The 12,953-nt window shown below is 26.4% G+C and overlaps 1 protein-coding gene across 11 annotated transcripts in view; it reads left to right on the top strand.

Moving 5' to 3' along the window:
* Positions 1 to 1,464: 1,464 nt before the first annotated feature.
* Positions 1,465 to 12,953, top strand: part of LOC127072438 (fatty acyl-CoA reductase wat-like) — a 26,440-nt gene continuing 14,951 nt past the window's right edge. Inside the window, exons 1-13 of one of the 11 annotated variants that reach the window (XM_051012871.1) lie at positions 1,488 to 1,905; positions 2,202 to 2,323; positions 2,396 to 2,440; positions 2,870 to 3,233; positions 3,911 to 4,008; positions 4,919 to 5,187; positions 7,659 to 7,907; positions 9,842 to 9,987; positions 10,647 to 10,756; positions 10,827 to 11,022; positions 11,799 to 12,038; positions 12,282 to 12,539; positions 12,652 to 12,937. In XM_051012871.1, the coding sequence (XP_050868828.1) occupies positions 4,939 to 5,187; positions 7,659 to 7,907; positions 9,842 to 9,987; positions 10,647 to 10,756; positions 10,827 to 11,022; positions 11,799 to 12,038; positions 12,282 to 12,539; positions 12,652 to 12,757 (1,554 nt within the window). In that variant the 5' untranslated portion in view covers positions 1,488 to 1,905; positions 2,202 to 2,323; positions 2,396 to 2,440; ... (1 more) ...; positions 3,911 to 4,008; positions 4,919 to 4,938 and the 3' untranslated portion in view covers positions 12,758 to 12,937. Of the gene's footprint in view, positions 2,324 to 2,395; positions 2,441 to 2,869; positions 3,234 to 3,910; positions 4,009 to 4,918; positions 5,188 to 5,583; positions 7,908 to 9,841; positions 9,988 to 10,646; positions 10,757 to 10,826; positions 11,023 to 11,798; positions 12,039 to 12,281; positions 12,540 to 12,651; positions 12,938 to 12,953 lie in introns of those variants that run through there. The other 10 variants (XM_051012872.1, XM_051012873.1, XM_051012870.1 and 7 more) reach the window with 10 other exon arrangements.

Raw genomic sequence — 12,953 nt, forward strand, 5'->3', positions numbered from 1 at the left:
GTAAATATTAACAATTGTTATGTCAAATAATTACCTACATCTTTTTATAAATCACAACTTAGACACAATGTCTTTATCAAGAACTTGACAAAAAATAGAAGATATAATTGGCCTTTTAAAATTATTAGATTGGTAAGAAATTAATGTTGTTTACCGAGTTTTCAAATTTTCATGCCTAGGTTTCAATCAAACATCTCACTTGGATCTGTTTATTTTATAACACTATTTAATAATTCAGATATCACTGTATATGTTGGTAAATATGCTTTATTTTTTACTGTTAATTTATATTCAGTTCAAACTATTCATTTCAGTATAGACAGAAAGCAAATTTTTTTTTTATATGAATATAAAGCTATAGAAATAACTCGTAATATTAGTCATGTATTTGAACAAGATATAGTGAATGAATGCACAGTGCAATATTAGTTTGAAAAATTTCAAAATGGAGATACGAGTCTTAGAAATGAACAAGGTCATGGACTGCCTTCTATTCTTAATAACGATGAATTGAAAACATTTGTTGAAGCTGATCCATGCACAATAGCTCAATAACTTGCACATGAGGTAGGTGTAATTGTCGCCAACTATTATTCATCATCTGAGACATATAGGAAAGTCGAAGAAGCTCGACAAATGGATATCTCATGAATTAAGCAAAGATCAAAAAAATTGTCATTATGGGATGAGTTTTGCATTACTTTTGTGTAATAAAAATGAACAATTTTTTCAACATGTGTGGAACATGCAACATATGAGGAAATATCATGTATGTAATCGTCAAAGATCTACATGACAAATAACCAAACCATTTTTCAAAATTAAAGCTGCACCAAAAAAGATTATACTGATTATCTGGTGATTGGGAAAGGCTATCGTCCATTATAATTTTTTAAATTTAATAATAATCGTTTAATAATAAAAATAATCATTTGATTTCTATTAACAAATAATGTATATAAAACAAACAAAGTAAATCTCAATTTACTGAAGGCAATCACAACTGTAAACAGTTATTGAAGGATGACAATATGTCAAACATTGATGCTAAGTCAGAGATAATGTCAGATTTCGAATCCGACAAAATGAATATATCAGAATCCATAGAAGATATATTGTTCCAAGAGATAAAATAATATCTTAAGTTAAAACTCTACAATTGTATGTAAAAACATCTTACTTCTGATTAAATAGGAAGTTTAATGACTTTTTTTTTTATAGAATACCATGTATTTTTTGAATTAATCAAATATTTTAATTAATTAATTTTATTTAAAAAAATTATTAAACAAGTATAAGCCTAATATGTTAATAATTAACCAAATTGATTTCACGTGAAAAATAAATTTTAGAAAAAATTATTGATACTTTTGTTTATAACTTTTATCCAATTATGTAAATAATTGATATGCATTTCGTTGAATGTTAGTCCTAATTAAAAGAAATAACTTTTATCTGAAACTTTACTTTCTATCTCTTACGGTTTGCTAGTTGCAATATAATACAAGTGAATTTGAACAGTAAAATATTGCGTAATGCATATCTATATACGCTCTACGCATCTGAGAAGTTTCATATTTTTCGGAATTTGTAAATTCGGGATCTTCCCTTATAAACATGCGTCTTTAGTAATCAAATTTTGCCGCTATCGTACACAGTGAATTTTTAGGCGAGTTTCTTTTGTCTTTTAAACATGTGATATGATGCATTCCCATTGGTCGCTTATCGCCCTATGATTGGTCAGCACGTCGGTGCATCTTCTATTGACGGCACGTAGATCCATAGTTTGTTAGCATTTTGCTTCGCTGCAATTACATATTATAAGAAAGATTTACGCATTCATAAGAATCATTTTTACTATTTATTACATTTAAAACGATTTTTTCATCAAATTATTAAACAAACGTATGTTTCTCCAATGTCATTTACAATATTGCATAGAAAATAGTTATATAGTACCAAAAAGGTTATATTTTTCTTTTCCTTTTTCTTATTTATTTTTATAATTTGTTGATTGAGCAGCGGTGTGCTTTCTGTTTATAATATGACAGCGATTATTCCCTTTATAACGTGGTCATATTTCGATTTTTATTAATTATTACATTTGATAATGATATGAGCTGAAGGACTATTCAAAAAAGTAAAAAAAAAGAAAAATTGGTAATATCATTTTTTACACACAATGTATCCTGTTGTAACAGAAGTTGCGAGTGAGGTTAGGATTGAAATTTTACTCAATACATCACTAATGCAAACTATTATTTTTAATTTCTCAAAGACGAGACTTGTGAAGTCTGATGAATTGTATTCAAGTAAACCAAGTGTAAGTAATGAAGATATTAATATAATTATATTCAATTTGGTATTTAATGATTTTATAATTTGTACTTTGTAGTGGAGAGAGAATAAATATCACTGAAGATGTCATTAAAAAAAATGAGTAAGTTGTTAGAATTTGACAATTTCTTGTTGAAATCATAAAAGCTATAAAAAATGTTTTATATGAGATAACTGCTAGAACAGTGAAAAAAATGGAAATATAACTTTAACAAAGAAAGAAGAAGTTGTCTGACACGGTTTTTTGATAGTTAGACTATTAAGTCTTCCAAAAAATACCATCGATCAATTATTAGAATATTATGATCAAGCCATAAGATACAAAGAATATAATCTAGATGTTATAAAAAAGCTTATATATATAATCTTCTTCTATGTAGCATCGAGGAATGATAAGCTGCTTTGCAATTTTTGTTAGGACGATTGGTATAAATATAAAAAAATTGGAACAAGGCTAGAACTCTATATAGATTTACCTACAAGAACTCTTTATCCGTGCTTATTATATTAACTATAAATCTAATTTATACAGATTTGGTAAATTTAGATTTATTGAAAAAATGTCTTACGAAGAAAACACAATGTAAATGAATCGTTTAATAACATCGTGTGAACAAGTATATCAAAAAATGTATTTGTGGAGTACCATATATTGAAGCTTCATATGTATGATGCTGTCGTTATATTTAATGGTGGTAATGCAAGCAGATTGGAAGAGCTAGGAACTAAAATGGCTATATTAAAGGAACTAAACAAGGAGCAAATTGATAAAGTAAAACTACAAACCTTAGTATTGTCTAAAAAGGCAAGATCTTTGGAAAAATGAAAAAGAATTTATTTGGATAATACAGAAGAAAATGAACATTACAGTGGTGAACTGCTGTTTTTACTAAAAAGTAAGTTTTTATTTAAATTACTTTTTAATCATAATTTCTTTATTTTTTTAAATAAATAAAGCATTTTCTCATGTATTATTTAAGATTGACTCTTGATTTTTCTATATTTCATTTGTAACATTTTTTTGATACTACAACTAAATAATAATAATGTTATATTAAAATCATAAAAATATCTAGAGATATCTGCAGTAAAATAATCACAAAAATATTCAGAAAAGAATAATTAGAGTAAATTCATAAAGCATATATAAATAATCTGTAAAAATTTTATTAAATTGGATGCAATACTCTGAGGGAACTGTTAGTAAATTTAACGTTAGTAATAAATTATTTATAATACTCTTAACATTTTTTATTTCATACTATTATTTTTTGCACACTTGTAACTCGGTAATATACCTAGCTATTGTAAGTAATAAAAAAATTGTACATTGTAATAAATATAATAATATTTACATAATTTACTACATTAATGGGTCAATATAGATACTGCTATCATCTACTTGGGTAAAATGATAATAATGATGCCTTTTTGGTAGTATTGAAAATAATGGAAAGAAGTAATTATCAGTCAGGGTTGCATCATGACTGTAATTTGTGTTTAATATCGAATTGTAAATTCATGTGGCTAATAGTTAATTGTGCATAACTATTTTCTTTTGTTTTTTCATCAGTAAGAAACTTTCCAATATTATCTTAAAAACGGAAAAAAAGAAGAATCTTTTGAGCTGTGTCTTACTGCAGTGTTATGAATAAGCTTACTATTTATTAGGTAAGTATCTTTATTTTTTTTTTTAAGTATTTATAATAAATTTCAATATATAATATAAGTGATAAACCTTAGATGCAACACTGACATTTATACCGACTAAAATGTTCATGTATACTAATCATTTACTTTACAAAATATTTACTGATCAAATAAATAAAAGTATAAGAACAATTGAGAATATGAGTAACGCCATCACCTAGTTAGTTTTCTAAAGTGATTTCAAGAACTCTGGAAAGTTCGATAAATAATTAATATAAAAAAACTCTGATATTGTAATAAATTTCAGTGTTAGCATTCCATTTTTTTAGATAATTTTTTTATAATAAATTTGTTACACTTTCCAATAAGGCATATTAGAAACATTATTTTATAACATTATTTTATAACATGAATGTGTTATTTTTAAAATACTTTGAAATAATTCAACAAAATAAATAATACTTAATGAAAATGTTAATAATTAATATAATAATGACACATTATTTAATTGGCCCATGTTACATTCAAACATACACACATATGCATACTGTCCATTTTTTTTTTTTTTATATTCTCGTGAATTAATCGCAACGATCATAATCGATCGTGTAGTTATTCAAATAAAAAGATTATAAAAGTAAACATCAGAATAAAAAATGTGTCATAGATAGTGAAACATTCTATTTTAATCTTTTCAAAAAGGTACTTGAGCTTTCTTAGCATGGATGCTTTAATACTGAGTTAATAGAATTATCAGTTTAATTTTAAGAGCAGATAAAGAAACTCTGACACTAAATAGAACTATCAGTTTAATTCAAAGAATGGGTAAAAGAATACTTGTAAAAGAGAAGAAAAAAGAAAATCAATATCAAGGAATACGATAGAGAAATAAAGAAGATTTCTACGTTTACGTTTACAATTACTATTACAGATTGATTTGGAAAAATTGAAATGATGGAAGTGCCATTAAAAAAAAGTGAACAAAAAATGACCTTTGAGAATGTCAACAATCTCACACCCATTCAAGAGTTTTACTCTGGTCAAAATATATTCATAACCGGAGGAACAGGATTTATAGGAAAATTATTGATTGAGAAATTATTGAGGGCATGTCCCGGTATCAACTGTATTTACCTTTTGATACGTTCAAAAAAAGGAAAAAATGTGCTTCAACGCAAGGAGGAACTCATAGAAGATTTGGTGAGTTGTTTATTTGTGATCTAATTATTATTTTTGTTTTATTATTTTATCCTGCTTCAACTTAGAGATTCTCTATTTTTTTATGATATATATTTCTTTGGTAGGTAAACAAAAAAGTACAAATCAAATTTACTATCATTAGTTTTTTAGTTGGGAAAACACTTATAATATTTGGAATATGATAATTAATTAGACATTAGATGGTGGGTTATGAAAATTTATAACATATGTCTTGGCTCATTGAATTTAAAACATATATATCATACTCATTTCAATTTTTTTTTCTTTCTTTTTCTTTTTCTTTTTTTTTTAAATGACAATTCATATTATTTTTTCCTAATTTTTTCCTAAATTTTCAGCTTGGCTTATATTTACTCGATTAAGAATGAACATTTGATATAGTTAAACTTTTTAGTTTTTAATGTTTATGTTACTGTATATAATAATATAAGTTACAAATGTTTAATGGTTTAAAATACGTATATGATGTATCAATATGTAATGGTTAAATGAATTAAGTATAAGTATACTTGTACCGTACTTAGATTAAATTTTAAAAGAGACAAAATAGTATAGCTTAACTCATATTGCATTTTTCATATATATTAAATCTCAGATAAAAAAGCAAAAAAGAAGTGTAAGTGACTTATACGTAGAACCATAAGTAAAATACACAATGTAGAATATATTAGCATACTGATCCCAATGTGTTTGAGCAGAATTTGACTTATACTCTTTTGATCCATCAAAGATTTAGTATTTATTATTTAATATTTATTAGATAAGAAGAAAATTGATAAATATATTATTTTTATTTTGTTAACACTAATACCGGCGTTTCGTTATACCGATTCTTATTAAAGGTCATTTGACCCATGTTTTACGTAATAAATGTTGTTTTTTCGGTTGGAATTGTCAATTTATTATAAGAGGTAATGTTTACAACGTAACTTTTAAATAATAATAAACTAACTACTCATATATGTTTGATTTTTTTATGTATATTATAGATAACACAAACAGGAGATCATAGTGGCAGTGTTTACTTAAAGATAAATGAATTATGATTTTAATTAATTTAATGGCATTTTTTGCAAATGATACGATTCTCTTTCATACATTTACCGCAAACATATTTTTTACTAATTATACAAGATTTAGTTGTTTCGTTTTCTTTGCACAATCGTATCTGACATGTTTTTCACGAATGCAAAATATTGACCATGATATTGGTCATTTGATATTTCTTGCAAGTTTTCTTTTTCTTCTTGGAAAAATTCGTGACACTGTACTTTCTTGCCATTTGATCGGTGACATCAACGCCGAATTTGATTTTGTTCTAATATGCAACTGTTTCAGGTATACGCATTCTGTCGTTATAGATTTTTATTCTTTTATGCTTTGAATTTATTATTGTAACTTTTTTGGCTGGTTTGGATTTATAAATTGTTAGAGTACAATTATTTATTTTGTAAAGTATTGCTGAGAAACGTTCCAATTCGTCCTTTGTTGATTTTGCTAGCTAGAACAATTCTCTTCTATTACTCCGAATAGTCCCAAATAATATTGTTCGTTTTGTCAATAATTTTGTCACCAGTGATGCGCTCGCGGAAAAGTTGTCCATCGTAATATTTCTCCGATATTCAGTAAACAGTTCAACCATTTCGATGACAACAAATTCACCGAGTGATATTGACGACAGTCGGGATTCTTCTTTTCGCAAATATAAAAGCTTTTTATAATGTATTTACTATTGACTTTCGATGCTAATCAAAATTTGATACCAAATTTATCAGGCTTGTTTATATATACTATATAGAGTTTCACATCTTACTTTTGTATATTACCTTCTATATATATTATATATAGTTATATATAATATATAGTTTCACATCTTACCTTGTATACTATAGAGATTCACATCTTACTTTTGTAAGGAATAATTGCTCATCAAAAGTCAGATTCATATCGGGCTTGTAACTATTTTGATTATTCTCAATAAATCTGTTCATTATATGTAAAATTAGAGCAAAATCGTATTAGGATGTATGCTACTATCTATAATTGTACTATACTTAAGTCCAAAGATAAGATACCAAGTAAAAAAATTTAGAAAGTGATAAAAAATTTGTATACCGGTCAAATGGCCGGCTATGGTGAGATTAGGGGATGACAATATTTTCTCAGAAGAAACAAAAAAAAACCAAAGGTGAGAAATTGATTAACAAGAGAATCTAAGACTATTACTTAAAATTAATGATGATCGAAAAAAATAATATATATGTATAAATACAAGATGAAATCGTAAATCGGTGAAAAGACTGACTGGGCTTGGTACGTTTAGTATTAACGTTGGATATGCAAAAAATAACAGAAAGTCGTTTTCCTTGAATAATTATGTATTTATGATTGAGGTAAGTACATATGCGATATCGGGAAAATTAACAACTATATCAATGCATGTTTTCCAGTTATTTTCCACGCTTAGAGAGAAGGAACCAACATTCCATAATCGCATAGTCACGATCGAGGGCGATTGTAGTTTACTAAATCTTGGTATCTCGATGACCGATAAGACAACACTTATACAAAACGTTTCCATTGTTTTTCATGTCGCGGCGACTGTGAGATTCAATGAAAAAATAAAATCGGCCACAGCTATTAACGTTCGAAGCTTGAAGGATGCCATAAATTTGTCTAAGGAAATGCCAAAATTAAAGGTGCGTATTTTATCTTTTACATACGTATTTATATGTGTAGTTTTGTTTGAAACATCTGTAGTGAAAGTAAACTAGCGACAAGATGGAACGAAAATGAAGTAAAAAAAAGGAGGATATGAAAGAGTAAAATATACGGAGATAGGATAAGAGAGAGTGAGATAGAACGTTAACATCGCGTTTTTATTTATCTCCGTTTTTCTAGTGTAGTTCAAAAGTAGTTCTTATTCGAAACAAAGAAAGTTGAATGAGATTACTCGCTCTTAAAATTAAAATATGCTGTTTATTTAGCTGGAAATATGATTACCTCTTGTTTTCTTTTATTTTCATATGTACCGCAAGTGATAATAGAGTTCGAAGGTCGATGGACGTGTATACTAAAAAAAGATATTAAAAGTGTTGCCTGGAAAATTCTACGAAGATATTTTTATTCTAATGATATTTTAAAATTATATTCTAAAATACTTTTTCTTTGATGATATTTTAAAATTATAATCGTTATCGGGAAAGAAAACAACTTTTTTTATTTTTATTTGATCGATTCTTGGGATTGAATAAACTAATCCGATTTTATACGACAATATTTCAAGATAATGAAACCATTTTGTATTATTATCAAAGTCATATCTTCGATATGCGTTTTTCTGCGATTTAACTATGCGAAATTAATGAAGTATGTTTTTTCATCGACGTCGTAAAAAAGAATCTTGTTTATGTAAAAGAAATATTTGCGTTTGTAGAGCATTCTAAATATAATCTAGAATCTATAATTTATTACTTTTACCTGAATCTATAGTGAATGTCAATTGCGAAGTAATTGTACTATTCGTATTATATAATATGAAATAAGATAGAATTAAATAACATACGATTATTGTTTATTAGCAATAACATTGTATTACATTTTTGTTTTTGTATTTTTTGTTTCTTTTTTTTCTTTATTATCTCGTAATTTCCAAAACTATGAAAAAAAAGATTTCTTCCGTCATCCGATATGTTTCTTTTTTGTCCGAAATTTTTACTCGTATTAAATATATATGCATTTAGGTTTAATTTTTAAGAAAAGTAAAAAAGCAATATTTCAGGCGAGAGGTAGTAAAATTAATAAAATATGCAGGGTGTTCCATAAGGAAAAGTTAAAAATCATTGAACAACCGATTTAACCATTAGTCCGGTTATTTTATTTCGTAAATTTAAAAAATATTTCATACTTTAAATCATGAAAGATTTTTAAATATATGCCCTTAATTTATAACCAATCTTATACATTTAACATCTATACATTAAATATGTAAAGATATTTCTAGGCTTCGAGTTTAAATATCGTAAATATCTGTTCAATTTTTTTCAACATAATTTAATTATCTAACTGCACGTTTATAGCAAATTTTAATGCAAAATATCATCATTTCGGTTTATGATAGTAACAAATTAATAATTCTTAGTTGTAGAAAAGCCATTTAGAAAAATAACCAAGAGCTACGTATAGAAGTTACCATAGATATTAAATTAAATACAAAACGATATCAGTCATTATATAAGTTAAATATTAATAATCTGTGATCAGATAATTCAGGTTTATATTATCGTTATGGATAAGTTATAGATCATCATCATTCTGCTTTAACTGATTTTGATAAAATCTATCTGTCAACCCAATATTGTAAAAATTTGCTTTTTGGCATGAATTGCACGTGTGGTTTTATTTAAAAAAGAAAAAAGGAACTTGAGAAAAAATCGAATTACACCTAACGTTTGCAACTTTATGAGCTAATAAAAATTTATTTCTCCGTCATTTCATGTCGTATCATTAAAGCTAACGGACATTATAACTTAGTAACAGATTTATTGATATACCCTGTATGTATTAATAATTGTCAGGATCTTTCAATGAACGATTTGACTTTATTTAACTTTTATTATTTTTGACATTACAGAGTTTCGTCCACGTATCAACGGCTTATGTTAATTGTCTTTATAATTCGATCAATGAGAAATTCTATGATCCACCAATCGATCCCGACAAATTGATCGATTTGATGGAATGTCTGGATGAAAAATTACTCGACGATATTACACCGCGGTAAGTTCTTATTTCTTCGAGATGAGTTATATAAGATAAGTGGGTTGGAGGAGGTCAAGGGAGTGGAGGTTGATACATGGTATCAGAAGTAGCTAGGTGTTGATTTTTTTTTTTTGCTTAATATCAATGATAACTCTCTTTCGAGATTTTACGGATCTCATTTTTTTTTGTTCAAATTGCGCATAAGAAAATATGACTCGCTCTACATTTCCGATTAGATTCTTTAAGCGTAAATTAGACTTTAGTGGACATTTTTATGAAAAATCATTTTAAAGAGAAGATGGACGTCTGATAATAACAGATCATTTGCTTTATCTTATTATTAGTTCGTCGGATTAAATTGAATCAGAGAAAGAGAGAGAGATTTTTATCGTAAGATTAGAATATTCTGAACTAACGTCATATTTTTTTCATCACTTTTAAATAAATACACGAATTTTTTCTTTTTTTTTTTTTTTTTTAAGATCCTTCGTATCGTTTATTTATTTATGTAAAGAATTCAATATCATATAAAATTTATTTCAATTCGTTCGAAAGCGTTTAAAAGTAAAAATCAATTAACACGATCGTATATTTAATGTCAAGGTAATATAATTCGTAATTATATAAAATATAAACGTATAATAAAAGTAACCGTCAATGCAATTATTCGATTTCAGATTACTTGGAATATGGCCGAACACTTATGTTTACACGAAATCAGTTGCGGAAAATGTGGTGAAAAAGCATGCCGGTTTGATACCAATTGGAATATTTCGTCCAGGAGCTGGTTGGTAACGTTAATAATAATCTTAAATTGAAAAATATCAAAATATCTAAATGATTTATATTAATTAAAGTGATATCAACGTATCGAGAACCTATTAAAGGATGGGTAGATAACTTGTACGGGCCAATAGGAGTTACAGCAGGTGCTTCGATAGGATTGATACGAATAACACATTGCAATGGATCGATAAAAATGAATGTATTACCGGGAGATCTTACGGCGAACGGTTTAATCGTAAGTGCATGGGAGATTGCTAATAATCGAAGGTAAAATCCGATCAAATGATTTCGCAAAATTTCTAAATGTTTATTTAATTATATAAATGTTTATATAATTAAATGTTGTATAATCATATCAGAATTTTGTCTTTTTTTTCTTTATAAATTTCTTTATCAAATGTTCTTAATCGTATATAATTACAATTACTTGCATTTGTTTCATTATAATATTACTTTAATAATAATTTTAGTAATACTTACTAAGTTAGCATACGGATTTCGATAAATTTATTGGTAATCACAAGAATAAGTTGTTGTTCTATAGACATCTGATTATTAAGTACAAGTCTATTGTCTATTACGTACAAGTAGGTTTTCTTTTGAGTCTTCTGAATAAATCTGAATAGCAGTTTTTGACAAATTGAAAATTTTCTGATTTTTTATCCAATGTATTATATTCTTATTATATATGTATATATTTTCTAATGTATTGGTACATTACAAGAACAATCGTATACTGTTTGTTCTTTAATATCTATGATGTAATGTAATTATCTATCGAAAAACATGTTATATTAATTATTAAATTAAATTAATATAATAAATAAATTAAAGTAAAATTTCTAATTTTTGAATTTTTGTTGTCAATATTGGATAATCTATATGGTATATTCGACGAGAGTCTCAACTATTTCTTTTACTGACCACTTCTTTTACTACGTTCCATTCCGCTTTCGTATCGATTTAATTGAAGCCATAGATCCCTTAAGATTATTATTAGAAATAATGAAAAGTAATCCGTATTTTTATATATTATATTTCAGAAGAAATGAGGATATTCCAATTTATAATTACGTGTCCAAGGATAATCCAATAACTTTCGACGAATTAAAATACATGACTGCCAAATATGGAATACCATTACCATCTAAGGAAGCTATTTGGTATTATAGCTTTAGAAATGTAAAATATCGACTGGTTTATATACTCTGCATTTACTTTTTACATTTATTACCAGCTCTTTTAATAGATACGTTCGCTCTGTGCATCGGTAAACAACCAAGGTAATATAATCTCTCTTCTTATATAATTTTATAATTATATTTAATTAAATAATTTATTTTATAATTTAATTTAATGATTTATTATATTATTAAATTCTACTTTAATTTATTTATTATGTTAATTTAATTTAATATTTCATATAATTAGAACTCTTTAAAAGGATAGAAAGAAAAAAAGAGAGAGAACAAACTAAAAAAAGATATTCATACGAATTTTTCATAGATTATTACTTTTCGTTAAAGGTTACTCAAGATATATAATAAAATTCACAAAATATCGGACATGCTCGGTTATTTTACAACGACCGAATGGAAATATACGAATGAAAGATGGAATGAACTATTAAATAAGTTAACCATCGAAGATCGTGAATTGTTCTTATGCGATATGAAACAGATAAAATGGGATAATTTCTTTAAAACTTATCTCTTGGGTGTAAGAATATATATATTAAAAGATCCAATCGATACACTTCCTGAAGCTCGTATAAAATGGCGAAGGTAATTATTATTTTTCTTATCCTCTTTTTCTAACTTTCATTGTCGCTTGTACGAATGTGTATCGTTAACGATCAATTTTTAATGATTTTTTTTTTCTTGGGAAATTTTTAAGGCTTTACTGGATGCATCAATTATTGAAAATTATTATAGCAATGATCTTTTTTATGATCATGTGGACCATGATTACTGGATTATTTGTAAAGATTGATAATGCGTGAAAGAAGTTGAAAAATGACAAGAAAAAAAGAATAATAATTTATGCTTTCGATAATAACAGATCAATGATTTATCCAATTTAAAATCTTATGGAAATATTTAGATCTTTCGATTACACAACCGGTGCAGAGGGATCAGAATGAACAAAGTTTTTTAGGATGAATAAAATTTCAGAAATGAAGGTTAAATTTGTAAAAT

This window comes from Vespula vulgaris, chromosome 25 (assembly GCF_905475345.1).
Source record: "Vespula vulgaris chromosome 25, iyVesVulg1.1, whole genome shotgun sequence".
NCBI lineage: Eukaryota > Metazoa > Arthropoda > Insecta > Hymenoptera > Vespidae > Vespula > Vespula vulgaris.